Source organism: Crocodylus siamensis, chromosome 5 (genome assembly GCF_052110815.1).
Source record: "Crocodylus siamensis isolate JL-2025a chromosome 5, ASM5211081v1, whole genome shotgun sequence".
Lineage (NCBI taxonomy): Eukaryota > Metazoa > Chordata > Crocodylia > Crocodylidae > Crocodylus > Crocodylus siamensis.
Window position 1 is genome coordinate 204,100,952 of NC_143399.1, and position 27,799 is coordinate 204,128,750.

The 27,799-nt window shown below is 47.8% G+C and overlaps 1 protein-coding gene across 1 annotated transcript in view; it reads right to left on the reverse strand.

The window, feature by feature from the left end:
• The window catches only part of MYL3 (myosin light chain 3), a 39,749-nt gene extending 12,225 nt beyond the window's left edge, over nt 1-27,524 (reverse strand). The window contains exons 1-2 of the mRNA XM_090047964.1: nt 27,297-27,524; nt 4,809-4,836 (exon numbers count right to left, since the gene is read on the reverse strand). Of these exons, the coding sequence (XP_089904090.1) occupies nt 4,809-4,836; nt 27,297-27,419 (151 nt within the window). The 5' untranslated portion in view covers nt 27,420-27,524. The remainder of the gene's footprint in view (nt 1-4,808; nt 4,837-27,296) is intronic.
• Nucleotides 27,525-27,799: the final 275 nt, after the last annotated feature.

A 27,799-nucleotide genomic window follows, 5' to 3' on the forward strand; every position in this document is an offset into this window, starting at 1 on the left:
CCTTTGAGGGTCATGTCTATCCTGTTCTCCTAGCACATCACCATGGTCCTAGATCCCTCCCATTTGCTCTCAAGATGGACGCCATGGGGAGTGCAGTTTCAAAACACCTCTAAGACATTTATGCTCCTTTCTTGCAAGGTTTGGGCATGAAGCTGAGTCAGTGTTTGGCAGCCATCCCAGCGTGGCAAGGAGATGGTGCCAATATGGCCTTGCAGTGCCTGCTAATGGAATAGGAAGCCACGCAGGCACTTACAGCTGGGTTTTTTTGTTTTTTTTTTCATCCTAATGAAACTACACTGTAATCAAAGCACTGGCCTGTGGGTTTGGAAGCTCACTTCTGTCAATAGACAAAAAGCATCTCTCCCTCTGTGCACTTTGGCCAGTGCCCTTGTACTCAAAGCAGGGAAGCCAATGCTGCTGTTGCCTCTTTCATACTCCAGTTAGCTGTTAAACCACTGGCAGCATTTATGGATATTTTCTTATGACTAACTGCTACTGCTGCCTTCAGCTTGAATTGCTTATATTCTTCTCTTCTCAGCAAGCTGGAGTGGAAGAGGCCAGAAATACCCTGCCCAGTACACACACCTAGCCATTGGCAACTCAGTAAAGAAAACTGGTAACAGAGAGCGTATTTCACATTGCTCTATCCAAGACCCATCCTTTCCCATATGAAATAATAGTTTGGGGTGCCATCATAGCACCAGATCTTGGGCACAAAGTAGAGTTGTCTTGTTAAGATCCACATCATCATAGCCTTGAAAGGAGAAGCTTGCCAGAGCTAATTCTGGAGAGCAGGTTTGAGAGGGAAAACCCATCACACAGAAAAGCATTTCAAACCCACTCCAAGGTAACTTGTGCTGTGTTTAGAAACATTTTGCTGGTGTAAGGGTGGTATGAAGTGGGTGCAACTACATGCGATGCTAACTGTGCAGTAGCCTAATAACACTGGGCAGTAGCACATCACAGTGCAAACTGTGCTAGTACACTACTGCACAGTATTACTAGCCTGCCGTGTAGTAACATCACTAAACAGGCATTCATCCACACTACTGCATAGTGACTCTATTTACTGCTCATTTATTTAGGACTTGATTATACAAGTTTTAAATTAAATGTGCAGTAACCACTGTGCATTAATGAACATATAGACGCACCCAGTAAGTAGGTGATTTAACCCCTAAAGTTACTTCCTAATTCTCAGGCTACTCAAGTATTGCTCAGAGGAGCCTCTAGCTAGTTATAACGTATGGTTATGGTCCCTAAGAAACCATACTGCAGCTGCGAGTGGACATAGCAGAAGGGGCTTGTCCTGCTGATGGCTACACCCACAACTCTCCCCCTTTGCCTAAGTTACTTAATAAACTTTCCCAAGGTCATTAGACCTGATTGGCATTTACACGTATGACCCTTTCCAAACTCCGGTATTGTGAAAAAGAGTTAAAATGGGTGTATGTTAAGTTTTACTTCACCTCCAGTGAAGTGTTGTAAAAGAGCTTGAGCATAGACAAGAATCAGGCTCATTGACTTTATATTGCACCAGTACTTCATTAGCAGAGAGATCCCACAAGCATGGTCCTCTCCTGGACTTGCCTCTTCCATGACTTTGATCCACCTCTTCTTAGGATCAAGAGGGGATGTTTTATGGGGTGTCCAGTGACCTGTGACTAACAGACCATGGCTACATAGGGCTGAACTCAGCTCTCTCTCCACCAAAATCACAAGCTAAAGGGGGGCACTGTTCAGTAGAAGCAGGAGGATGTCCCAGCCGTGGAAGCCACCTGACATAGGACGATACAATCCTGCAACACGATTTTAAAATGTGTTAGTGGCTGGTCCACATTGAGGGGAACAGCCTGATGCTTCTTCCAGCTCAAGGGGTGACTCCTGTTTTAAAGGCACAGGTCCGTGCTACGGTGCTGATGGTCCTGCTGACCGCTGGAGGAGATGCTCTCTGCAGTCACATCCAGACCCCCAGTGGGGACAAGCAGAAATAACCAAGAGAGGATCAGTGAATCAGATCTGAAACAGGGCACAGGGCTAAGGGTAGTTTGTGCAGACAGTCAGCCACCATAAGCCAGAACTGCCTGAGCACCTGCACTTGCATACTTTGCCATGGCCCAAAGCAGGTGGACACATCTGGGAACCGTGGCTAGCAACCATTACTGCCACAGCCCCAGAGCCTAGGTATAACCCTATGATGTACTTTTCCAAGGAGCCATTAACCTTTGCAACAAGGCAGGAGTTTGTGCCCATCATTTTGCAGGGGAGGAAGCTGAGGTGTGAAGAGAAGAAAGCTCATATTAAGGTTTCTCCAGCATTGCTGATTGCCAGGGAAGTATCTACATCCATGTCTTGCTTGCTTCTGTTGCTCTCCAAGCTGGAGGCTGTCATCCTGCAGCTGGCAGAGGATGCTGGACCTTCTTACAGGGCTGTAGAGAGGCCGTGTCAGGGATGCAGGAGGAGCAAAGCGAGTAGTCCCATTCATTCCCCAGCCCCCAAGGTCATCCGCTGGGAGGGCTGCACTGATTGGGATGGTGACAGGTATAGCAGCAGCCACGTGCTGGCCCTAATGTCTCCTACCCTCTGCAAGCTGCTGCTGCCTGGGTTATCACCTCCTCCTGAGCTCATAATGAAACAGGGAGTGACTTGACCTCCTAAAGTCCAGAGAGGTGGACAGTGGAGCCTGGCCTGAGCCTGGCCACATCAGAAACTGAGTCAGAAACTGCGGTCTGATCCCTCCGCTGGCACACTTGGTTCTTGAGAGACATGTGGCCCGGGCAGATGCCCTCAGGAGCTGAGTTTCTGGATGCTTTCCCCTGCACGCTGTTGCCAGGGATGATGTCTGCCCAGCCTGGCTGGTTATTATCACTCCTTTTACTGTTAATTGGCCTGCAGACCACAGCCCTTCTTTCACAGCTGTGAAAGTGGCCCCTCCAGCCTGCCTTTGCTGTGGCTTTTCTTTGCTTGCATCTGCACAAACACGCAGGGCACTGCTCCCTGAGACCTCACACACACGCCAGCCTTTGCTGAGGTTTCCTCTATCTGTTCAGCTGACTCGGCCATTAGCAGGAGGTTTGGGGACAGGCCTTCCCCAGATTGCACCCCCCCAAGGTTTTTCTATATGCCCTTTTTTTTCTTCTCCACTCCCCTGTCCTCGCAGCAGCAGGATGAACAGCAGTAACTCCTACGAGGCCATTCGACAAGCCCTCCCCTCCATCTCCCTACACCATCCTCCTCTCCATGCATCTCCCTTTCTGCAAACCCAAGGAAACCAGGCTGCCGGTCAGCTTGTTTCAGCAACATCCTCTGGCCATTTTATAGCATCAGCTTTACCTTCCAAACGTCTTATGGTAAGGACCACTGAGCAAAGGGAGAGGGCACGGGAGCCAGTTCAACCCCAGCTCCAGCTGCGGAGATCTGGCTGTTGTGCAGCCCTTTTGTGCCCCTGGGTATAAAGAAGATGGCTTACAGCTCAGGATGGGCCCTGTGAGCTCTGTGACCCATCATTTAGAGGATAGAGCCTATGTTTCAGAGGTCTTGTTGTCCTCCTTACGGGTTGGGAAACATGCTTAGGGACATCAAAGGGCCAGCTTTGGTTCAGCATCAGTATGGGTACACATAAGACCTCAAGACCTAGAATCTGGGTCTGCCCCCAAAAACATGTGTCCAGTTTGACCATGCAGATCTGTTAGTGTTAGACAGGAGACTAAAGCTGAGGTGGCAAGGTGGAGTGACTTTCCAAAGGTTGTCAAACTACTCAGTGGCAGAACGGGCCACAGAACCCGCTTCTTCCAAGCCTACAGCATTCATCTAGCAAAACCAGGTTGGGAAAAACCCCTGACAGTGGCAGTGAGTGGCCCCACCGTGCCCCCTGTAGTCAACCAGGATCCCCAAAGGACTTTCATCTGCTTATAATGACCTGTCTTGTGGCTACTACCCCTGAGAAGCTTGTATCATTCCAGCTGTTAAGACCCAGCAGAAGAACCCATCATACGTCCAACTTACATCTCACAAAATAGGTCAGCTGTGGCATGTGGCCTTCACAGCTGCCCATACGCGGGGCTGGTATGTCGCTTTTTTGGTTGGGGCTGGTGATTAGGAAACTGGAATGGATGTTTGCTTTTGACCCCCAAAATATATATGTTTCCTTGAGCCCTGGAGAGTCATCATGTAGGTGAAACAGATTCGATTCAAATTGAACCCAAGGAATTTTTTTCCAAGGGGGAGAAGGGCTGTCTTGTCCAGAGAAAGAGCGTATTTGTTGCATGGGGTTATTCTTACACACAGGAGAGCAGGGGAATGCATATTGTCCTGAGTGCAATATAATCACAAAATCACAGAAAATGAGGGTTGGAAGGGACCTCGGGAAGTCACATCTAGTCCAAGCAGGACCAGCCCCAACTACATCATCCCAGGCAAAGGTTTGTCTAGATGGGTCTTAAACTCCTCCAAGGATGGCGCAGACTACAGCGGACTGCCAGACTGAGAGAGTTGCACCTGTGTCCTCTCCTGACTACAGAATAAATGTCCTGCCAAGTAGGATCTGGAGTAAATTACTCAGGAGGAAAAGGACAGTGTGCCTATGCTGAAAGCCTCTTGCTATGTCTTTATGTAGCACAATGCAGCACTGATCTCATACAGGACTTCTAGGTTTGATCATACGGCAGCTACTACTTCTAATATAGGCAAATAGCAAAGCAGTTAGCTAAACCGCCCTCGTGTCAAGGAGTGATAATCTCATTTTTGTTCTGCCCCACACATGGCAGGGAGAGTATTTACTGTGGATTAAGTGATGCAAACCTACTCACCTTCAATCTGTTCAGGTGTGAATTCAAGCTGAAAAAGAGTAAGAAAATAAAAGATCAGAGATTAGCTGCTCTGCTGAAGCCCCTTGGTTCTTGACGTCTCTGCAGAAGAATAATGCAATAATAAACAACGAGCGTGGGAAGGGACCTCAGGAGGCCACAGCTAGTCCAAACCCCTGCTCAAAGCAGGATCATCCCTGCGGACCATAATACCATAGGAATTACTGATGAAAAAGACTTGTTAAATATTGAATCCAGATCTTACTAGCATGCCTGGATGGGTCCCTGCAGCATAAGCCTCTAGGACAACAGGGAAACATGATACAAGGGCTGGGCATTTCTAAGGTCCTGGGGATGTGGCCAGGCTCAGGTTGGAGTCAGAAGAGAGTGACTAAAGTCTCAGTTGGCCAGGGCTTCAAAGGGTGCAAACTGACTTGAATCCATAGAAGTGGATGGGCCTTTGCTGATTTAAATCATAGAATTATGGAAGGGAGCTTGGGAGGTCACATCCAGTCCAACCCCCTGCTCACAGCTGGACCAGCCCAACTGCATCATCCCAGCCACGGCTTCTCAAGCTGGGCCCTAAAAACCTCCAAAGATGGAGAGTCCACCATCTGTCTAGGTACCCCGTCCCGGTGCATTACTACCCTCCTAGTGAGAACGATTTTTCCTAATATCCAGCCTCAACTTCCCTTGCTGCAGCTTGAGCCCATTGCTCCTTGTCCTGTCATCTGCCCCCACTGAGACCAGCCCAGCTCCATCCTCTTTGCAGCCCCCCTGCAGGGAGGTGAAGGATGGCATTAAACCCTACCTCCGTCTTCTCTTTTCTAGACTAAATCAGCCCAGGTCCCTCAGCCTCTCCTCACCAGTCCTGTCCCCCACCCCCTGAACCATTTCCATTGCCCTCCGCTGGACTGTCTCCAATGTGTCCACATCATGTCTAGAGGGGAAGAATCACTTCCCTCAGTCTGCTGACAACGCTCCTACTAATAAAGCCCAGGATGCCAGTAGCCTTCTTGGCAACAAGGGCACACTGCTGGCTCATCTCCATCTTCTTGTCCACTGTCACCCCAGGTCCCTTTCTGCAGAGTTGCTGCTTAGCCAGTTGGTCCCAAACTTGCAGCAATGCATGAGACTCTTCCATACTAAGTGCAGGATTTTGCACTTGCCTTTGTTGAACCTCATTAGATTTTCCTTATAATCTCATGATTGTAATGGTTGATATCTTATCATGTTCAACTCTTTAATATTCAGCTTCTCCTTTACATAGATAAATGCAGTTCACTTTGCCCTCAGTGAGGTATCAACCCATTCCCGCAGTTTGGGTTTCTATGAAGTCTCAGTGCATGCCATTGCCAGCCACGTGGGCACCTCTACAGACGGGGTCATTCTTGAAGTGCTTGTCTATACCAGGGAGATTTGGAAATCATAGTCACTTATAGTCTGACATTTTAGCTGGCTTTCCAGCAAGCTTGAAGCTGAGTCCCCACGGAGACTGGTCAGACAGATGGATGTAGTTGGAAGCCATGTAAAATGAACCATAGGCCAGTGGCTGTCCCCCTGCTCTGGCCAGCAGGAAGATGTATGATGTCTAGATGGGTGAGGGCCGAAGGTGCAATTTATTCCACACTGGGATTGTACAGGATGATATATTGCTTTGGTGCAGGTTGGCCTCACAAGACCTGTGCTTCTCAAGGCCATGCCATTTATCAACCAGACCACATGCCCCTGTTCCTGATGGGCAGCACCACATGGGTGCTGGTTTTGTGTGGCTTATGTTGCTGGTAGGTCACCATGCTGGAGCTGAGTGAACTGCCCTCTTCCTCTGCCTGCTCCAGTGCCTTGCCTCCCCATCTCATCCCACAACCACACACTATGTACACCTCCCAGCAGACACGTGCACACTGATGCACAGCATACACACCGGCATTCATGCATTGCAGTATACACCCACACACAAATGCACAACCCTCACACATGTTGCGCATATTATACATATTCACATGATCATAACTAAGTGCATGCAAACCCATGGCACACGACATACACTGCAGTACACACACGTGCACACTTGCATATTCTAGGCCAAACTTTCCTCTTGAGGCCCAACAACCACTCTTTGCTCTCCTGCTTTCATGTTCAAGTCCCCATTTTAAAACGTGGCTCACTGGTAGGTTCACGACAGATTAAGTCAAAAAACCTGCACCAATTGGCAAAGGTTGTGCATCTCAAATTCATGTGGCTTTACTGTGAAATCAAAGAGACGCTGGTCAGATGGGGTCCAGATGAGGAGTCAAATGCTTCTCATGTTGGAGTTTTTATCTGAAACTCAAAGCCACCTAGATTCAAGTCTCAGAATAACAGGAGCCCAGGGTAGGAGTGATCTGAAGAGCCGAAACAAATTATCGGGAGGGTGGGACATGTACTGGACCACAGCAGGGATCCATTTTCCATTACAGGAAGGTTGGCTGCATTGTAAAGGGGCTTGCCAGGAACTAGATGTTCTGGTCCTTACTACTGACCTCCTCTTCGACCTTGACCAAGTCACCTAGGGCAGACTCCTATTTCCTCTTATGGGCTTAAATGGCATTTACCCAAATGCATAAACACCACCTTGGGCACTTACTTATGGTTTGCCATCCTATGTCCACTTTTTGTCCAACTACTCAGTTGGTTTAATAAAAGATCTACCCAAAGAACCTGGCCCATGGATGTCCAAGCTCTTGTCCACATGCTGTAGCCTCCACCCTTAGCCAGGAAGGTGCATGGCTCTGTACAAATGTACCGAAGCATAGATCCTGAAATGATCAAGACAGCAACTTCTCCACCTAGCTTGTCCTTTTGCCCCTGGCTACATATACCTTCTTCTTCTGGCTGCCCAGGGGCCTGGCTTCAAGAGAAGGTTAATGAGTGTCTAACCTGTGGCCTGGTATTTAGAAGTTTGGGCTAAGAAGAGATGCAGATTTAAACCTCTCTGGCCAAGGGGACTGAGAACTTGTATCCCCTGCTGCCCGAGTGGCTGCCCCTAATCAGTTGACTATTGGGTTAACATATACCCGCCTCTGCTTAGCATTGATTTTTGCCCAGCTGCATTTTTGTGACTTAGGTTTGCGTCCGGGTAAACAAATGGGTAGCCACGTCCTCCAAGAGCACAGCCTACGGCATGTACTTGGTAGCTAGGTGAATGCTAGGGATCATAAGTGTCCACAAGTGCCAAAAACAGCAATTACAGGGCCTGGGTAAGTGCCACATGGATGTGTCCAGTGAAACGGTAATCCGTCCTTAGCCTCCCTGCATGGATCCAGGGAGGAAGTATGCATGCTATGGGTTCCACCAGATTACCTGTAATCTCCCATGCCTCTAACACTATCCATGCCAACATTACATTGGCCGGATAGATATGGTGTGAATTAATCTTCTCTTGGATCCACAACACAGAAGGGAGTCCAGTGGAGGGCAACTAAAATGGTTAGGGGGCTGGGGCACATGACTTATGAGGAAAGGCTGAGGGAACTGGGCTAATAACAGGCTTCAACTACATGAAGGGTCGCTCCAAGGAGGCTGGAGCTGGACTGGTCTCAGTGGGGGCAGATGGCAGAACAAGGAGCAATGGGCTCAAGTTGCAGCAAGGGAAGTTGAGGTTGGATATTAGGAAGGATTTTCTCACTAGGGGGGCAGTAAAACACCAAAATAGGTTATCCACAGAGGTGGTGGACTCTCCATCCTTGGAGTTGTTTAAGACCCGGGCAGATAAAGCCGTGGCTGGGGTGATGTAGTTGGGGCTGGCCCTGCTTGGAGCAGGGGGTTGCATTAGATGTGACCTCCCGAGGTCCCTTCAACCCCCATTTTCTAGGACTCTATGACATCCAGGTCTGGTTTCTGCCTCTAAATATCCCAAACAACAGCAGTAGTATAGATTGGATTTAGGGTCTTTTAACCACCTAACCCTCAGGACAGGTCAAGTTAATAATAAGAATACCCATTGCTTCCAAAGCACTTTTCATTCATGGATTTCAAAGTGCTTTGGAAAGGAGAAGTATATTTATACCCATGTTACAGGTGACAAGACAGAGGCACAGGAGCATGCAGTGTCTATAGTCACCCAGCACATGACCTGGGAATGGGATTTGGGTCTCTTGGTGCTAGTACCATGCTCGCTCCACTGAAAAGCACTGTGTTTGATAGAAAGCTGGTCTTCAGTGTCCTTCCCACGTAGCTGCACCAGAGGTAGATCATTCCTGCTATAAACGATATCACAGATGAGGGGCTGGAGAGATTTTCCTTGAGGCCAGGTTATCTCAGGACTTCCTGCTGCAAGGTTTCTTGACCCATCCTCTGAAGTATTGGAAATGGGATATTTGGCTAGGTAGACTTCTGGTCTACTTCTGGTTGGCCATGCCCATGACTCCCTCATGCAGACTGGTGAATGCAAAGCTGTGCAGATGGAAATCAGAGGAGAGGAGGAGGTTGGTGCAGAGTGACTGCGTGCGGCTCCTCTCGCCACGGTGTTTGGAGAGCTTCACCGTGTCGGGAGCTGGAGGATTTTGATGGACGAATGTCATAGCAACCCGAGAAGGCTTGGTAACAAATACTAACGAGGTTGCCAGTGCTGCCACCTCGGCATGGCTTCCTCTTGGAAACCAGCATGAATATGTGGGTGGTATCTCATGCTATTTTCTCCCCTCTCTGGGAAAAAAACCACCGCAGAGTTATTGGGAGCAGCGAGTCATCAGTTACCCAGCCACAAGTTACCACTGAAAATGGATGGGAAACAAAACAGACCTCTGAACTATATTTAGATTCAGTATGGTTTTCAAAAGCAATGTGCCGTTCTCGAGATCTAAGTGTTCCCAGAGGTCTCCATTTCACGACCGGGCATGGAGATAGGGAGATGGGGAGGGAGAGACACCCCAGGTTTGTTGGCCCTGGAACCAGTGCTTAAAAAAAAAGGTAAGTAATATGCAGTCCCCAACTTCAGGCACTAGTCTGGAGGTGTTAAGTATTGCCCAGGCACCTGTGATTACAGGGGATGGAGTGCTTTTGAAAAGCTGGTTGTTTTGGCTCTATTTACGCTGCCATCGGGAGCCGCGACGGCAGGATATTTAGCAGCATCTCAGCTGGCTTTCAGCTACTTCACTCAATGCAATAAGTATTTGAGGGCACCACAGTGTGGCGTTCCTCTACCATGTATGTCCCTGTGATCCCAAGCCGACTTGTATAACCCACACCTAGCGCTGCCCTGCTTCACCCCCAAATCGTCCGGGAGACTTTTAGGGGTAGTAGTACAATGTCCTCAATGAGTCCCTGACATGGGAACTTTCCTGCCAAGGTTAAAATGTTGGGCTCAAGTCTGCAGACAGCTCCTGTGACCTTCCGATGTGGCTGCTAGCCGCGCAGCCTCCAGGGACGGAGACACACATAGCACTTTGCCCGTTTTAAATGCAGTGTAAACCTGAAGCAGCCTATTCCGCTGATAAAAAAATTGCTTTCCAAAAGCGCACCTGGACAATCAAGTCCTAATTTGAACTGGTTTGAAATGGTCGCAGCAGAGAGCAAGTGTTGTGTAACACGACTCTAATTGGTCCTCCAGATATCCCACACTGCATTGCTGCTCACCCCCTACCAGGGCTGCAACTGGCTACTCTGGTAGGCAACCATAACTCTCTGCCTGCTTTTTTTCCCTTTTGTTGGCAACTTTTTATCCCTGGGCTCCCTAGTCCAAGCTATCTTTCTAAAGACCAGCTATGTCCTCATCCCTTATCATCATGCCCCCAGCCCTTGAGAACCCAAAAACCTGGGTGCAAGCAGTGGTGTCCTTGGGGTTGCTGGGGCCCCGGCAAGAGAGTCACATGGGGACCCTTAGAGGCTTCATTTTGATGCCCTAGAAGCAAGTCAGACATGTTCAATTTCAATTTCTCTTTGCCCCAGCCATGAAACTTATTCATAAATTGAAAAAAAAACTTTTTAAATAATGTCACCCCCCAAAAAATTGTTGCAAAATTCTGGAGCCCCTAAAACGTGGGGCGGTCACCCGGTTTGCCCTCCCCTAAGGCCACTGCTGGTGCAAGCATGTACTTATCCACTGGAAGGTACAGAGAAAGCCATGGGACTTTACACCGCTGTGAAGCGGTTCCCAAGCAGTGACATTTCAAAATGGTTCGATCCTTACAGGTGCTGCATCCCTAGTTCATCTTCTGCGAGGTGCGGCCCCATGGTAGCTGGCACTGTGTGAGCGCACCTACACTGGTCCCGAAACAGGAGGCAACCGCAGCTCAGAAGCAATATAGCCACGTTCACATGATGCCGCATGCAGGAGAAGTGGCTCTGCTTCTCAGAGCTAAGCCCCACACTTAGAGCACCCACACCAGGCCCACAAGCTGGATCTGACCCTCAGGGCTGTCCCGTCTGGCCTGGTGGCTACCAGAAGCTGCAGGCGTGTCTAGGGAGGGGCACGGCCCGCCACAAAATTCAGGGCCCTGGGCTTCCCTGCATGAGGCCGCTGGGGCTGGCCCTGCTTGGAGCAGGGGGTTGGACTAGATGTGACCTGCTGAGGTCCTGTCCAACCTCATTTTCCAGGATGCTCTGGCATCCAGGTTGAGTTTCTGCCTCTAAATATCTGAAGCAACAGCAGTAGTGTGGATTGGATGTCGGGTCTTTTAACCATCTAACCCTCAGGGCGGGTCAAGTTGATAATAAGAACCCACTGCTTCCACAGCACTTTTCATTCATGGATTTCAAAGTCCTTTGGAAAGGAGACGTATAATTATGTCCATGTTATAGGTGGCAAAACAGAGGCACAGGAGCATCCAGTGTATAGTTGCATGGGTTATTGTGCTCTCACGCACTGGGAAATGCCGTCCTTGGAGGTTTTCAAAACCCAAGTAGACAAAGCCCTGGCTGGGATGATGTAGCTGGGGCTGGTCCTGCTTGGAGCAGGGGGTTGCACTAGATGTGACCTCCTGAGGTCCCTTCAACCCTCGTTTTCTATGAGTCTATGATCCCATCCAATATGCAGGTTTACGCAGTCTGTCTTCAATACTCTCCACAAGCCCATGAAGTTATTCCTATGCACACACACATGATATGTCTCAATGCTGGCAAGACTTTTTTTTGATGCATCCTGTCTGAAGCAAGCATGCAACTCCTAGGAAATAAATCCTATTCATAAAACCGTGCTAAGGCTAAAGCACTATCCAGAAGGATATCAGGAGAAAAGTATTCAGACAATGTGAGGAAGGCATCCCGAAAATGGTAACAATGCTCTTTTCTTCCATAGCGTCCCCTCTTAAATGAATAACAAGGGTCTGAACCGGCCAGGGCAGGGGCCTGTTTGGAAGGTAGAAGATGCTTTCTCACGGCAGACCAAGTTAGGAAGCAGAAATGCTGAGTATGGAAAGAGGCCCAGAAACGCATCAAGGTCTGCCTCAACGTGTTGAGGTGACCTTGGGAGCTGGCAAGATTTTTTCCACTAAGCTTTTTTTCTAAAGCTATTAATACCCAGCGTCCCCGCTACTGTGCTGGACAGCCCGAGCCGCAAACCCATCATAAAGCCTTTCTGTCGCTTGCAAAGTGTGCTCATATCTGTTCGTGCCTGTCGCTCTTCTGTTGACAGCAGCTTGCGATCTCTTGCAGGCCCTGCCTTTGAAAACCCATTTGGCCTGGGGGATGGCTTCATGAGGTCCTTCAACCCCATCATCCCCCCAAGATAATCACAGAGAGGTAGACCTTCACGCTATACCATAGTACAAAGGAAGGGCAAAATTCCCTCAACTTACCCAGTGGTGCATATGTAGCCTCCGGGCCGCAATATTTGGTGCCTATGGAGATTTTCGATTTAGTTTTAGAATAGAATCACTTTATACACATACTGCCAGAAAGGGGAGACTGGAAGAGAATTGCCATTATAAGTCAAGGAGCAGCACACCTATAATCTAGCAAACTTTCTCCCAAAGGGTGGCTTGAACACATGTCTTGTGCTTGCCAAATAAATGCAAGAACCCGGGCAACCTCCAGCCCTCCTCTTGCAACTGGCCTGCAGCACTTTGCTTTTCTACTCACTGGGGAACAGAAATGAGAGTTTCTGCCCACCGTGGAGAGGAGCCAAGGCAAGGGCCAAACCCTAGAGCCATCAGTCTTATGGGCTGCATCCAGCTCTTTGAGCCGTGCTTCCTCTGACTTAGCTGCCTCCTCCTAGCCCCATCTCTCTCTCCCTCCTGGCTTCCCATTGAGCTGGCTTTTGGAGGAGAGCTGAAAGGGACCCAGGGCGCTATCTAGGTCTTGATCTTCTGATATAAGCCCTCTGCTGAGCAATTACAAAGACGAAACATAGGTTTGGACCACTCTAGGTGAGGGGGACCTAGACCCTGGGTCTCCCCTTCTTTGGACAGTGTCCTCAATACTTGGCTATTGGGCTACAGATTGGAAGTGTTTTGCTAAATTAGCTGGAAAGCAGACTTTTGGGGGGAGAGGGGGCATGTGCTCCAATTCAGTGACTACTCTGAGCTGAAAGAATGGGGAAGAATTTAAAAAAAAAAAAAGGTCAAAATTTCCATCGCGGCATTTTCAAAGTGAAGTCTCAGGAAGGCAGAAGGGCAATTTTCGACGTCACCTCGCAAAACGGCATTTTGCACTGGCCAAACAGTCCTAAATTAAAAGCCGGGTTGTAAGAAAGGGAAGGAGAGGTAGATGAAAAAGGAGTTAAATGACTCTGAAACCAAACTAAAAAAGAAAAAAAAAAGTTTAATATAAGCAAGTGCTTTGGGGTGACACAACATGATTTTTCTGTTGCTGTTTCTCTGGAAAAAAAACCCAAAACCCCCAAATTTCTGTTTCAGTTCAACCCAGATGGAATATTTCTCTGATTTCTCATCTCACCCACCAAGCCAAAACCAAAGGTAGTTTCAAGTGAGGGGTGGAAATGGCTGATCTCTCTGACATGTCAAATCAAATGAAACCCACGCAGCTCTCTGATGGAAGCGTCGCTTGTGAGACCCAGCAGCGTAAAGATGGGGAAAAAAAATAAGTGATCTTCAAAATGTCAAGCAATAGTGACAAGTGTCTGTGTTTAGCCGAAGTGTTACATTGCTTAACTGAGTTTGGTTGTGTACATTCAGAACAGCTGCAGCTATAAAAGAGGATCAGGACATAATCTTTTTCAGCTTGCAATGAATAACTTCTGGCTAAGAGCCAAACTGAACCCGGGGGCAGATTAATTGATGCTTACGGGTTGGCTAAGGAGATCAGTTTGGCCCGTTAAAAAAACACCGGCGAATTACAGCATGATTCCTTCGAGAGCGGCACGTCTGCTAGCTCTGCCAACAGTGGCACAAAACCAGGGCTCTTAATCTTGCCAATGCTTTATCACTATGATTTTTTGGAAGAGGCTATGCCACTGCAGTGTTTTGCAGGCAGGCATGCAGGTACACAGGAGGCAGAGTGATATTTCTGATCAGACAGCTGGGGCTTGTCAGCAATGGGATTTTTGATCATGTAAACTGAAAGGCAAAGAGATGCATTAAATATATAATGGGATTCAGTTGCAAGCCTGGCTGTTTTGCCATCCCGGGCTGCAAACTCATTTGCATTGTAATATGATGGGGTCAGTGTTGTTCTGTCACAAACCCGGGCTTTTGGGACTGTAGCTCGCATCATGACCTCATGGTGACGATGGCTCTGGGAGACTTCATCCCTAATGCCCAGGATTCCTGATGCTTGCACTGCATTGTGTTACATGGTGTGGTTCATGTCTCCAGTTTGTGGTGCCCTGACTTTGACACACCTTTTCCACCTATGACCCAGCCAGTTCAGCCATCCTTTATGACTATCAGAGGAGTACTAGGGGACAGGACTGGGGAGGAGCGGCTGAGGGAAATGGGCTGATTTAGTCTGGGGAAGAGAAGACCGAGGGGGGATTGAATAGCAGCCTCCACCTCCCTGCTGGGGGGCTGCAGAGAGGATGGAGCTGGGCTGGTCTCAGTGGGGGCAGATGGCGGGACACAGAGCAATGGGCTCAAGCTGCAGCAAGGGAAGTTGAGGCTGGATATTAGGAAAAACTTTCTCACTAGGAGGGTGGTGAAGCACTGGAACAGGTCACCCAGAGGGGCGGTGCAGTCTCCATCCTTGGAGGTGTTTAAGAGCCAGTTGGCTGGGATGATGTAGTGGGGGCTGGTCCTGCTTGGAGCAGGGGTTTGGACTACATGTGACCTCCTGAGCTCCCTTCAACCCTCATTGTCTATGAGTCTATGATTCTGCTATGTCTTATCGCTGTATTGTGCATGAGTGTGTATGCACATGTGTGTATATGCACACCCACACACACATATATACACCCTAAATACATACATAGATGTACAGCCATATGAGTTTGGATATAGATATAGATATAGAGATAGATATAGATATAGATATGGAGCAGTTCACCTTTCCCCTGAAAAGATAAATGAAAACTAAGGGATTGCTGAAATAAGGGCTACAATCTCAGATGTCACCTGCCAGCACAGCTTCTTTGAAAATAATGTGCCAGCTCCTCGTCTGGTGTAAATCAGCTCATCTCCACTGAAATCAAGGGGCTAGGTTTCTAGATGGTGGAAACCCCTGTGGCACAATAGAAACAAATGGACCAGTTTCTCTCTGGACTTAGTTGGCCCGGCTTCTCTGAAGGGAACAAGCAAACTGTCAGCTGTGAATCATCAACCCTATTGAATCAAAGCGGCCCAGTCCCCAAATGGCCATAGCTCTCTTAAGCATGATCGTGATCGTGACTCCGGGTGATGCTAGCCTACACCAGCCAAAGGCCTGGCCCTCAGGGAAGTGAGACTGCAGATAGGTATGAGTGCACTGGAGATCCCCTGGGCACTATTAGTGGTGAGAGCAGCCAGCTTTCTGCCCATGAGCATCCAGCAAGCAATCCTGGGACGTGTCTGTCTCACAGAGGGAGCCTGGCTGTGAGGTGCATGCATGCCCTTGGCATAGCTTAGAGATTTCCATTTAAGTTTAGTTGATTCCCCCACCTCCCCATCTGCTTCTGACTGTTTAAAGTGCCAGGCCGAGCAGAGGGAGGAGAGACCGAAATGAAACAGGAGAGAAAAATGTGGGGGAAAAAAAAAAAGGAAATCATAGGGAGTAAAGTTTGCATTGTCCCTCTGGTGATGCTGATTCTGTTTCCTTTCCCTAAATGCTTTCCAACCCTTTCAGCTCCCAACCGGGCTTATGAATGAAAGGACAAGCAATCTGTTCACAGGTGGCCCTGCTTTTTAATCATCGCCGAGCTAGTTTGGAAACTCTGGGTGCTGTGTGGTCATGGTGTTTCTCTATTGCAGGGGAAGCCAGTTCTGCAGAAGATTAGAAGTGTGAGCCTGTGGCGGAAGCACTAGGTCGGGATTCAGGAGATTAGAGAGCGCCCGTGGCTCTGCCACAGCCCTGCAACGTAACCTCAGGCATGTCTAATCACTTCCTTGTCTGGTCTCTCTAGACTCTGCACATCAGGGGCTGTGTCTTGCCATGCGCTAAGTTCTGGACCCAACTATACAAGGGCAGTACAAAGGCACAAGATGCCCTTTTATTTTTAATGCACAGACAGCAGCCAGCATGGAGCAGGGAGGGAGGGCAGCTTGCTCGTTAATGCGCCCAGCTGCTATGGGAAGTAAAAAGTTCCAGAAATAGGCCTGGTATAGGATACTTATAATCACAGACAATGAGGGTTGAAGAGACCCCAGGAGGTCACATCTAGTCCAACCCCCTGCTCACAGCAGGATCAGCCCCAACTACATCATCCCAGCCAGGGCTTTGTCTAGCCAGGTTTTAAACAGCTCCAAGGATGGAGAGTCCACCACCTCTGGGTAACCTGCTCCAGTGCTTCACCACCCTCCTAGTGAGAAGTTTTTTTCTAATATCCAACCTCAACTTTCCTTGCTGCAGCTTGAGCCCATTGCTCCTTGTCCTGCCATCTGCCCCCACTGAGCACAGCCCAGCTCCATCCTTTCTGCAGCCCCCCTGCAGGGAGGTGAAGGCTGCTATTCAATCCCTCTCGGTCTTCCCTTCTGCAGGCTAAATCAGCGCAGTTCCCTCAGCCTTGCCTCGCAAAACCATGTGCGCCAGCTCCCAAAACATTTTCATTGCCCTCCTGTACTTCCTCCTGTAGCAGAAGCCTATGGTACGGCTATGTTACGTACATATGGCTAAGCACCAGGTTACGGCTCTCCCAGTCGCACCCCAGTCTCTCTCCTGTGCAGTCCCTGAGAGTTTTCCTGCTCTTGGTCCGTGACATCCTGCCCCTTCTTGCATGAGTGCTTAATGGGTGTGAAATGCAGCCGTTCTGACCTCTCGGGCCCAGGTGTAAGTGATGCACAAGCAGAGGTGAGAGGACTCAACCCCTGAGTTCTTGCTTCCCTTAAGGATTTTTTTCCCCACCCAGCTCTCCCCTTTACGGTCTAATTTTAATTTTTTCCCTCCCCTGCCTCATTTTGCCTCCTGGTTTCTGGAAGAAATAAACGCTCCATTTCTACAGCTCTGCTCGGGAAAAGTTTTCACGCTTCGAGCCAAGCTTTCTGCACGCCTTCCTTTTAAGCACAATCGTTATTGCACGTTACACAAGTGATGATGGAAACCATATCCGCTGAGGTTTAACGGCTGTATGAGCTGAGCGCATGGCAGAGCTGCTCCCTCTTTGGCGGGGGCTTTCAATAACACGTGGCTCGTTTGGACACACATTGCGACTCCGTCTGTAAAGAAGCTGACAACATGGGGCCTGGCTAGAAAGAACGATAGGGCGGCCAGGCGAGCTCCAGCACAAGGTTGCTTGTGAGGTCTGATGTAAGACCAGCTGAAGAACTAGCCTTAGTGTATATACTGTTATCAGTAGCACGCATGCAGGCTGTGTTAACAGGGGCAACGTTAGCTAAACCTCATAGTTCAAAGACTCATATGAAGGTCGAGAGAGCTTTCTCTCCTATTTCCCAAGCCCCAAATGTATAGAGGTGAGAAATAGTTCTCATTGACTTCAGTGAGAGGTGGATTAGGCTCTATCTGCATACTAGCAAGTTGCAATCCTCCTTTCCAGGTTCTCTTCTGCAGGCATGAAGAAGGCATGAAATGCATGAGCAGTGTGCCCAGGCAGCTGCCATAGACTGAGTTCTGGCTGCTACAAGCCTTGAAAGTTAGAAAGCTGCTCTCACTAAGAACTTGCCGTGAAAATACCAAGTGACAATCTCATCATCTCAACCCAAGGGGAAATGTACAGGCGCTTGGTCTCTTTGTCAATACCCTGACCAGTGCACAGTGTAAAAGGACCCCAAAACAGGTGAAACTCTGAAAGGAGGTAACACTTTCTAGCTTCTGGGCTACATTACATGCTGCAATTGAAGCCAGAAACAATGCAATGCAAGCCAGAAGCTAAAACAAGGAGGGTCATAGAAGTATGGGCAGAAAAATAAAAATTGATATTGGGATACCTACAGGATGAAAGACAGCAAAAGAGAGATATAATAATTTGGAGTGGTGGTGTAGCCATGATGGTCCAAGAAATATGAAAGTGATGAACTGAAATATCTGGATAGGCATCTGGCTGGGGTCATCGGACCCCAGCACTCTTTCCTGCCCAAGCAGGGGGTCGGACTTGATGGTTTGTTGAGGTCCCTTCCAACCCTACATCTATGAACCTATGGATATAGGAAGAATCATAGAAAATCCTAGAAAATTAGGGTTGGAAGGGACCTCAGGAGGTCATCTAGTCCAACCCCCAAAGTCCAACCCATCTATCGATAGATAGATAGATAGATAGATAGATAGATAGGAGCAGGTCCATGGTGGTAGGAAGATAGAGAGAGGTTATACATTGATACAAAGACAAAGAAATGGGGTGCAAGTTGATAAATAGACATACAGACAGGGTATACAGTGATAGACAAATAGAAGCAGTGTATAATAATGACAAATAGGTAGTTACAGCAGGTGCATGGTGGTAGGTAGGTAGGTAGGTAGATAGAGGGGGTGTGCAGTAATAGAAATGTAGAAGGCATTTGTGTTGATGACGGGTGGATGGATAGATAGATAGAGGGGGAGTTTACTGATAGATAAATACATAGGGTGTATGATGATGATGATGATGACAGATAGATAGATAGATAGATAGATAGATAGATAGATAGATAGATAGATAGATAGATAACAAAGAGTGGAGTTGTAGCAGTAGATAGGTATATAGAGAAAAAAGCTTGTATAGAAAAGGCTGATAGATGGATACCAAACTTCAGCCAGGTTGCAACAGCAACACAAGTTTTAGATGAGCATGTTCACCCAGCTCTGATGGTGAGAAGCTTGTACAAGTGGCTCCAGTGAAAGCTGCTATCGTGCTGGATATTGGCCATATATGTAGCAAGGAACCAGCTCTGAGTTCAGTCTAAGAGACAAACTGTTATTCTCATGCCCCCATTTTATGGAGCAAGAAGTGAGACACAGACAGAATAAGTGATTGTCATGCAGTGAGTTTGTTACAGAACCAGGACTTCTGGTCCCATGACCAGACAAGCAGATAGATAGATAGATAGATAGATAGATATCTGCTTCTCTAGTCCCTTTTTCCCCTCTTCCCCTCCTTTAAAACAAGTCCTGTTTCTAAAGACCTTTACATTTCAGTGGATTGGGGTTTTTGGGGGGAGTTGCTCTGGCATTTAGCTCCCTCTCAAAGGAAGGACACCCTGCTCTCTCCCTTCCTCGTGAGTCCTCCCAAAAAGCAAGATGAGGTTGAGCATGGTTTCCTAGAGATGAACACCCCTTGCCCTTTTGGGCAATGGCTAATTCCTATAAAGGTAGGTAGTGGTCAGATTAAAGTCCTCCTGAGCCATTGTAGGGGGAAAGGTGCTTTCTCCTCTATTAAAAGCCTGCCCATTGCTGCCAGGCTTGGCAGGGGATGTTCTGTCCCTCCGAGGCGACACGTGCTGTGCTAAATAAACGGGGAGAGCAAAAGAGCAAAGCTGCCTTTAGCTCCATGCTCCGAGGGCTCGGCATTTCGATTATGTTTGCAGCTGGGCTCTGTCCAGAAGCACCGGCATAAATCGCTAACGGGGTATGATAAGCATGACATGGGCCATACTGCAGATGCCAGGCTGGCCCCCTCGCAGCTTTGGGCTCCTGCATGCCAAGCGAGAAAAAGGCCGGTGGTAACCGAAGACAACAGCCCTTCTCGGCGGGGGGAGGCTGCGGAGAGGAAACAGAGATTGTGCTGACAGGTCGGGGACTCCTGCCTCCCCTTGTGTGAGCGAGCTGTGTGTAACATCACACTTTCCTGCCTTTCCTTACATAAAGGGGAAAGAGGCCTCCATTTATAGAAGCTAAGAGATGGGCGGTGGGGTGGGACAGACGTCGACAGGGGATTCTTTACCTCCATCGCTTGCAAAGACCTGGGTCTGGGGTGTAGCTGCAGATAGGCTAAAGAATCAGACCAGGACCCCACCTTTCCTTGTGCTTGAGAAAGATCATCTGCAGGAGGTGTGATATGGGCTCATTTCTCAGAGGGGCATGAGCAGCACCATCCTGAGCTGAATTCTTCACTGCCGTGTGTGAGGAGGCCAGAGGGGTGATGCTATATGCAGTCTGCACATCCGCCTTGCACAAAAGGTATCACAAGGCAAAGCACGGAGCAATGAGCAGACTGTTTGTTTTTAAGTGATGTGGGGTGCATTGCATATCTTTGGAGGTTACTTCCCCACCAGCTGAAAAGGAAGAGGGCAGAGGGCTGGCAGGGACTGTACTTATCTCTAGACCGGCCTTCTCCCTCAAGTAACGCTTGCAGCTCTTAAGTTAAGATGCTCCTCTTAACTCTCATGCTTCTGGGCTTTGGTGAGTTAGCTGCAAAGGGTTTATTATTTCAACTGTATGTTCAAATTTGGGGGGGAGGGGGTTCCACCTTCCTGGAAGGAATCAGGGTGGGTCAGAGCACTGAAGAGTAGACATGCCTCCTTAGGTCATCCAGCCCAGTGTCTGGTCTGTCTCAGTGGCAGGGTGGATGCTAAAGGGCCAAGTATTTAATCAAGACACATCCAGACTCTCTTCCCCTCTCCCCCTATGGTTTCCAGAGGTCTAGGAAGTCCTGATATTGAGGTTAAAGCCCTGCTAGCAAGTTTAATGCCCACCCCTAGACCTAGCCTGCATTAAACTAACCTGTCAAAATGTGGGTGGGCTGGATCTGGGCGGGGTGTCTTGTGGCCTGTAAGACCCTCAAAGCTCCCTGCCCACATTTTCTGGCCTCTCATAGAGAAATTACCGACAGATAGAAACCAGCATGGAAAGGGACTGGTCCAGAAACACTTGATTTCATGAGCATGGGGGGTGGTAAGAGAAATTTCTCTGCAAACTGAACTCTACTAAGCAGCATGTCCATAATAATAAAGGTGATGGTGAGTAAAATTATATTGCCCAGGAGAAAGGAAAAACAGAGAAGAGAAAGCAAAAGGATGCAGAGAGAGGGAGAATGACCAGAGCTAGAAGCCTGAAGCCAGATGGCATCCACACCTTGGGTATGGAAATCCTGCTTCAGGATGCACCCTATATAATCTCAGTTAGTTTCCCTGTATAACCTCATTTAGGAACAGAATACATTTATTCAGGGTAAAATGTGCCCATGGAAATCAGTCAGACTCCTTCCTTTTGACTTATTTGGAACGTCTGTCGGGTCCTATACCCTTTGCCAATTCCTAAATCCTTTACTGATTCCTAAATATCAGACCAAATCCTGTTTTCGGACATGCCAGAAGAGTAACACACTTTCCCAAAATAGAGGTACTCCAAATTTATATCAGCATAACGAGGATCAGAACAGAGGACCCAGTCCTGATCATGTTAAAATCAAGGGGAAAAGCCTCCTTCTTGATTTCAAACACTGAGTCCGTCTTTCATCCAGCTGGAAACTAAAGTGGGAAAACACCATCGGTTTTCCATCCCCAGAAGAATTGTTCAGCTTTGGGAAAGCGTTTCCTTTCCCAAATTGAAACATTGGGCATGTTTACATGTGCATTAATACACTTTAGTTAATGTGCATTAAACCTAGTACCTCCATTGTGAGGTACTAAGAAAACGTGCCTTAGCCTGCAGCAAAACCTGGACAGAATCACAATGAAGATGATGCTTTCAAGCATCCCAAAGTTGGGTGAAGCCTTCGTCCTGCCCTGGGCCCAGGCACAATAAGTTCACCACCTTGCCAAGGGTTGGCATGTCGGTGCCTGAGCATTATAGTATATACACATGTCAGGTATCCAGGGTGTAGCCTTATTGGTCCCCAGAGGCAAAAGGAATCAGGACTTGTGGTAGAGGTGATTTCTTTTATTAAACCAACTAGGTTTTTGCAATAAATAAATAAATAAATAAATCCTTTAATTGCCCAAAAGCTTTCAATTAAAGATTTTTATTTTGTTTTTATTTTATTTTTTTGCAAAAATCTAGTTGGTCTAATAAAAGAGATCACCTCTACCACGAGTCCTGAATCCATAGTAGATACATGATGCTTGGAACGAAACCCTTCTAAACCAGCAACCATCTGCATGCTCCCCGCCTCTACCCATGGCCAGTCTGGCCCTTGCGATGACACTAAAGGGAACCAAGAAGGTTCATTTTCTTACACACAAGATTTCATTTTCCTACCGTGACATCACGGCGGAACAGTTTACACCAATCTGGAGCATTTTTTAACTTAATAACACATTAGTACCGAGGCATCCTAACCTTCCTTTCAATGGGTGACTTTTTCTGGCAGGAAAAGCCCCTCGCTTTTTCTTCTTATGCGATCGCTGTCACGTCACGCTTTTCCAAGTCCCTCAACACCTGTCATCTGTCACTTGTCACCTGTCACTGGCGCACACCACGTACCCCCCCGTGCCGTCTCTCTGCCTCAAATGCATACTTAAAATTTCTCTCGGTTCCTCCCAAATAAAACCTCATTGTCATAGACATATGAAAAAAGCTCTCGCACATGCACAAGCATTCGCCTTTACACATGCATAATTACAACTCATCACGCCATGCAGCCACATGCGTACGTACAAAAGCTCTCACGCGTGTGCACACGCACATGTTCTCTCTTTCATGCAGGCACTCGCTCAAAACCTCTCACATGCAAAGCCCAGGTCTCTCTCTTGCACACACATATGTTCTCAGTCACTCACACACTCAGTCACACGCACCTGTTTTTCTCACACTCACACCCCTCTCTCCTTTCATTCATGCACATACTCAAAACCTTTCTCTCCCACTCATGCACCGGTGCTCTCACCCCGCCACACGCATACACTTTCTTCCTTTTCTGTGCAACATCTCTCATCTAGCAAACCACTCTTTCTCTGCTTCATATCCCCCCTCCACCCACTCACACACATGATCACACATGTCTTTCCATTCTCACACTCACCTTTCTAATCACAGAGCCCCCTCTTATGCTGAAACCCTCCCACGTCCTATCCAAAATGCATGTCTCAAGCTGGAGACCGAGGCTCACCAGGGCAATCTTGGTTGCTGATGTCTTCTGTGAGGCATTTGCAAACTCACTTAGGCATGCACTTATGTGCTTTGCTGCTCTGCGACCCCAAAAGGCTTTTGGTTCAATTTGCAACATCCAAACACACCCAAATCCCGTGTCCCTTCCCTACATCTTGCTCACACAAAAGCTCACTCAGGCACCTCTGAGCACTGGAGGTCTCTAACCACTCTCCTGCCTCTGAACTGAATAAAGTCCCCAAACATTTTTATTTATTGTTTAGTGCTGGCAGTGATCTCCTCCTCATTGTCCCTCATGGCAGTATCTCCCAAGGCTGCTGCCATCCATGAGTTGTCTACCCAAAAGGAAGACAACCCCCCCTGCACATAGCAATTCACTGATATTCAGAGGACGCCATGCAAGGGAAGAAATCCCAGTATGGAAGTGGGCTTTCAAAGGCCAGGACTGCAGGAGCTCCGGGCAAATAAATCATACTTGTCCTCTCTCTGAGATGTGTTTGTGGGTGAATACTGCTGTGATGGGCAGACTCCCGGCAACACTGAATGTATAACTCTCACCACAGCCTGCCCGGCTCCCTGCACATAGTTGCCTTCAAACTCATCACAACCTCTTGGGCTCTTGGTACGTGCCCGTCAAGGGGGGAAATCCTGCCTCAGGCTGCACCCTATATAATCTCAATTAGTTTCCCTGTATAACCTCTTTTAGAAGCAGCAGGTATTTATTCGGGGTAAAATGCGCCCATGGGAGTCAGCCAGAATCCTTCTCTTTGACTTCTCTGGGCTGTTTGTCAGGTCCGCTGTCCTTTACCGATTCCCAAATATTAGACCAAATCCTGTTTTTTGACATGCCAGAAGACTAATGCACTTTCTCAAAACAGAGATACTCCAAATCACTCCAATTTTCTACCAGCATAACGAGTATTGGAATGGAGGACCCAATCCTCATCCTGTTAAAGTCAAAGGGAAAAGTCTCCTTGAATTCAAGCACTGAGTCCATCCTTCAGAGTTTCGTAGTTGTTAGGGGCTGGAAGGGAACTTACCAACCAAGTTAAAAACTAGAGTGGAAAACCGATGGAGAATCGTTCAGCTTGGGGAAAGCGTTTCCTTTCCCAAATTGAAACAATGGGCAAGTCTGCACACACATTAACGTGCGTTAGGTAATGCGCATTAAATCTAGTTCCTCCATTGTGAGGAACTAAGAAAATATGCATTAGCCTGTCTTAATGCACATTAACTAAAGACTGTGGTTTTTAAATGATGCTTAATGCGCATTAGCCTATTTCAATGTGCATTCAATAAATAGCATGTTTTTTCAGTGATGCTTTAATGCACATTTATATAGGTGAATACACATTGAAGTGCACATGTACATGCACCCAAAAAAGTCAGACTCTCAACAAAAAAAACCACCCCAAAAAACCCTAGGAACCAAAATTTTGGCTGGGGGGGATGGGAAGGGAATGGATCAAGCTGACAAAATGTTTCATTTTCATAATCTTAGAAAGCTTTTTTGTGTGTGTTTTGCTTTTGTGTATTTTTTTCCTCCCACGTTTTGCTACACATTACCTTGTATTTGAAAATGAGGAAGACTTGTGAACTGAAAACCAAAAGCTTTTCATTTAAAAAAAACCACCGAAATGGTCTATTTTGATCGTTTAAAATTTTCTTTCATTTTTCTCATGAAGCTTGGGGATTGATCAGTGGAAGAGGCTGCTTTACATTAACCCAAGACTAGTCCCAAATCACCAACAGAGCAAGTTTTATGAAACAGGAAATTTAAAAATTGCCTAAACCAACCATTTATTTCTGGGGGGAAAAATCTGATCAATTGGCCATTTTCCATGAACGTTTAGTTGATAAAGTCCAAACCAGCTCTAGAACAGTTTTGGGGAGAACATCAGGTCCCATCTCGTTGTCCTCTGAGAACCCGTTCAGCTGTGAGCACAGAAGTGCACTTATTCATACTGGGTTTCATCTTGGTTTGAATTCACCATGTAACGAGTTTCAGTCACCTCCCCGCAAACACCATTCCTCCGACCAATAGATCACACCACTGGGGAAGGATTTATTAAATCCAGGCCATGTGTTTCAGCCAAAAAAACCAAGTCTTTTCATAAACGGAAAAGGCTCGTATTTGGACATTCTGGTGCAGGGAAAAGAAAGTAAAAATATGAAGAATGGCTTAAATAATGAGATGTGCCCATGACAAAAAAAATTACTGAGTGATGCTGCCTTTGAGATTTATATAATGTCGTTGAACTTGAAAAATGGGTTTTTTGGGGGGAAGGTCTCATGCTGATGGTAATCCACCTCTTTGCCAAGCCTATCTGCCCCCGGTACCGCAGTATCGTTTCACCTTTCATACTCTACTGAATTTAGACTCGTTCCATCTTTCACTGGGGGTTGAGCACTGCTCTTCTGCTTTTTATAGATGGGGAATGGGTGTAAACCCAAGCTGAGCGATGCTGCCCCATGGCCTTCAGTGGATCTACAGCACTGACACCCACTTAGGAGCTGGCCTACCCTACCATCTGCTTGACTCCAGACAAGCGCGGGTATCCACCTCCCCGCTCAAGTTGCACATGGGAATAGCGGTACAGTGATGGACTTGATCCGCAGTTTGGTGTAACGGCTGATGGGGTTGCACTGATTTATACCAGCTGAGGGTCTGCCTTGTGTTTTATGATTTTCTGCAGAGAATTCCTTATTTCCTGACTTAAAAGGAACTCCTTTGCAAAAGGCAAATACACCCGACACTACCTCACAGCATCCTGTCAGTGGCACGGCATGGACCACGAACATTAAAGGAGAAAGCTTGGCTAAAGGCGCACTGGGGGCTCCCAAAATTCGGTGCAGAAGGACATAGCCCAGAATAGGAAAGCATAGAAGTTGCTTCTTCCCTTCAACCCTTTATTTACCATGTTAATTTTTCAGCCCCGGTAACCCAGCTCTACATCTGAGCAGATGCTCTCTCTCTCCTGTTCTTGCCCTGGGACAGATCCTGATATAAATAACCACAGCTAAGCTGAAGTCAAGGCAAGCAGCCTGATTTAACACCAGCTAAAGATCTGGTAGTCTGTGTGCAAGAGATGAAATGTGGGTTTTCTCCTCCATGCTCCTGGAATGATCTATCCTATCAAAACTTTCTGTTTGTCCTAAATGCAAGCACCCTAAATGCAGAAGGTCCCCAGGATGCTTTTCACACGGCAGGTCACATCAGTGCATAGGTCAAACTTGCAGCTGGTGCAAACCGCTCCATGGGCACATGCTGATTTATGCCTGCTGAGGATGTGACCCCCATTTCCCATCATTAACTCTTTTCAGGAATGACTATGATGGCTCTGGCCAGACACACACAGGCACACACACTCTCGCGCACACGCGTACGTGCACTGATGCATACAGATGTGACTGAAGCAAGGGCTGAAAGGCTCCACAACATCAGCTCTCTAACAGAGGGGATGCTCTAAGAAAGGTGCAGCAAAATGTGGCTCAGGATACTTGTGAGCCTTTGCAGCAGTCCTTTTCGGCAGCAGCTTGCTTGACAAGCTAGGACTTTTCTCTGGGTTTTTCACTACCTGCCTAGCATGCAGGGTTTCTATGCCATTCGCTGATGCTGCTCTGCGGGAGGAAAAGCCCAGGTGCACTAACTTATTTGCTTTAGGGAATCCAAATATTTGGCATGTGAAACAAACCCTGCAGCACAGAGCACAGAAAGATGGAGGGGTGGATTTTACCTCTTTTGGAGCTGACCGAAGAGGATTGAAATCACCCCTTGCCCACAGGAGCTGACTTTTCACCTGTTCTCCTTGCAACAGCCCTGAGAGTCACACTGCCCAGGCATCTTGGAGGTGGTATGACGGCGACCTCCTTTGCTGCTCATGGACGTCCCACTGCAGGGGACATGGCACCTCTCTCCAGGCCCTAAGCTTTCAAGGCTCAGAAAGCAACAACCCCCCCTACAAGCAGCCCTGGCTGCTCCCTCCATTCATAGGCTAAAAAAATACGTACTTTGACATTAGCTGGGTTAAATTCAGGTTCCTTGGGGGGCTCCGGCTCTGCTGGTTTAGGTGCTGGCTTGGGCTCCTCTTTCTTGGGTTCAGGCTTCTTAGGTTCGGGCTTCTTGGGGGGCATGTTGACTTAAGAAAGAGAGAGAGAGAGAGAGAGAAAGAGGGAGAGAGACAGAAAGGAGGCGGCTGCTGTAGGATAAAGCAGAGCACAAGTCACTCCTCCGGCAGAGGTCTTTATCCTTGGCCGGTCCCTTAATGTCACACATTGTGTCACTCACCCACCCTATCACATGCCACAGCTTACAATAGGGGCACTGCTATAAAAGGGCAAGACATGTACCCTGCTATTTTAGAGCAGTTGGATATGGCATTGTTATGAATTAGCACTTAAATGGAAAGGGAGTTTGGGGTGTTCAGGGCTCAGGCTGGCCCTGGGTCAAACGTCTCTACTGTGTGTGTGTGTGTGTGTGGGTGTGGGTGGGTGGGTGGGTGTGTGTAAGGGGG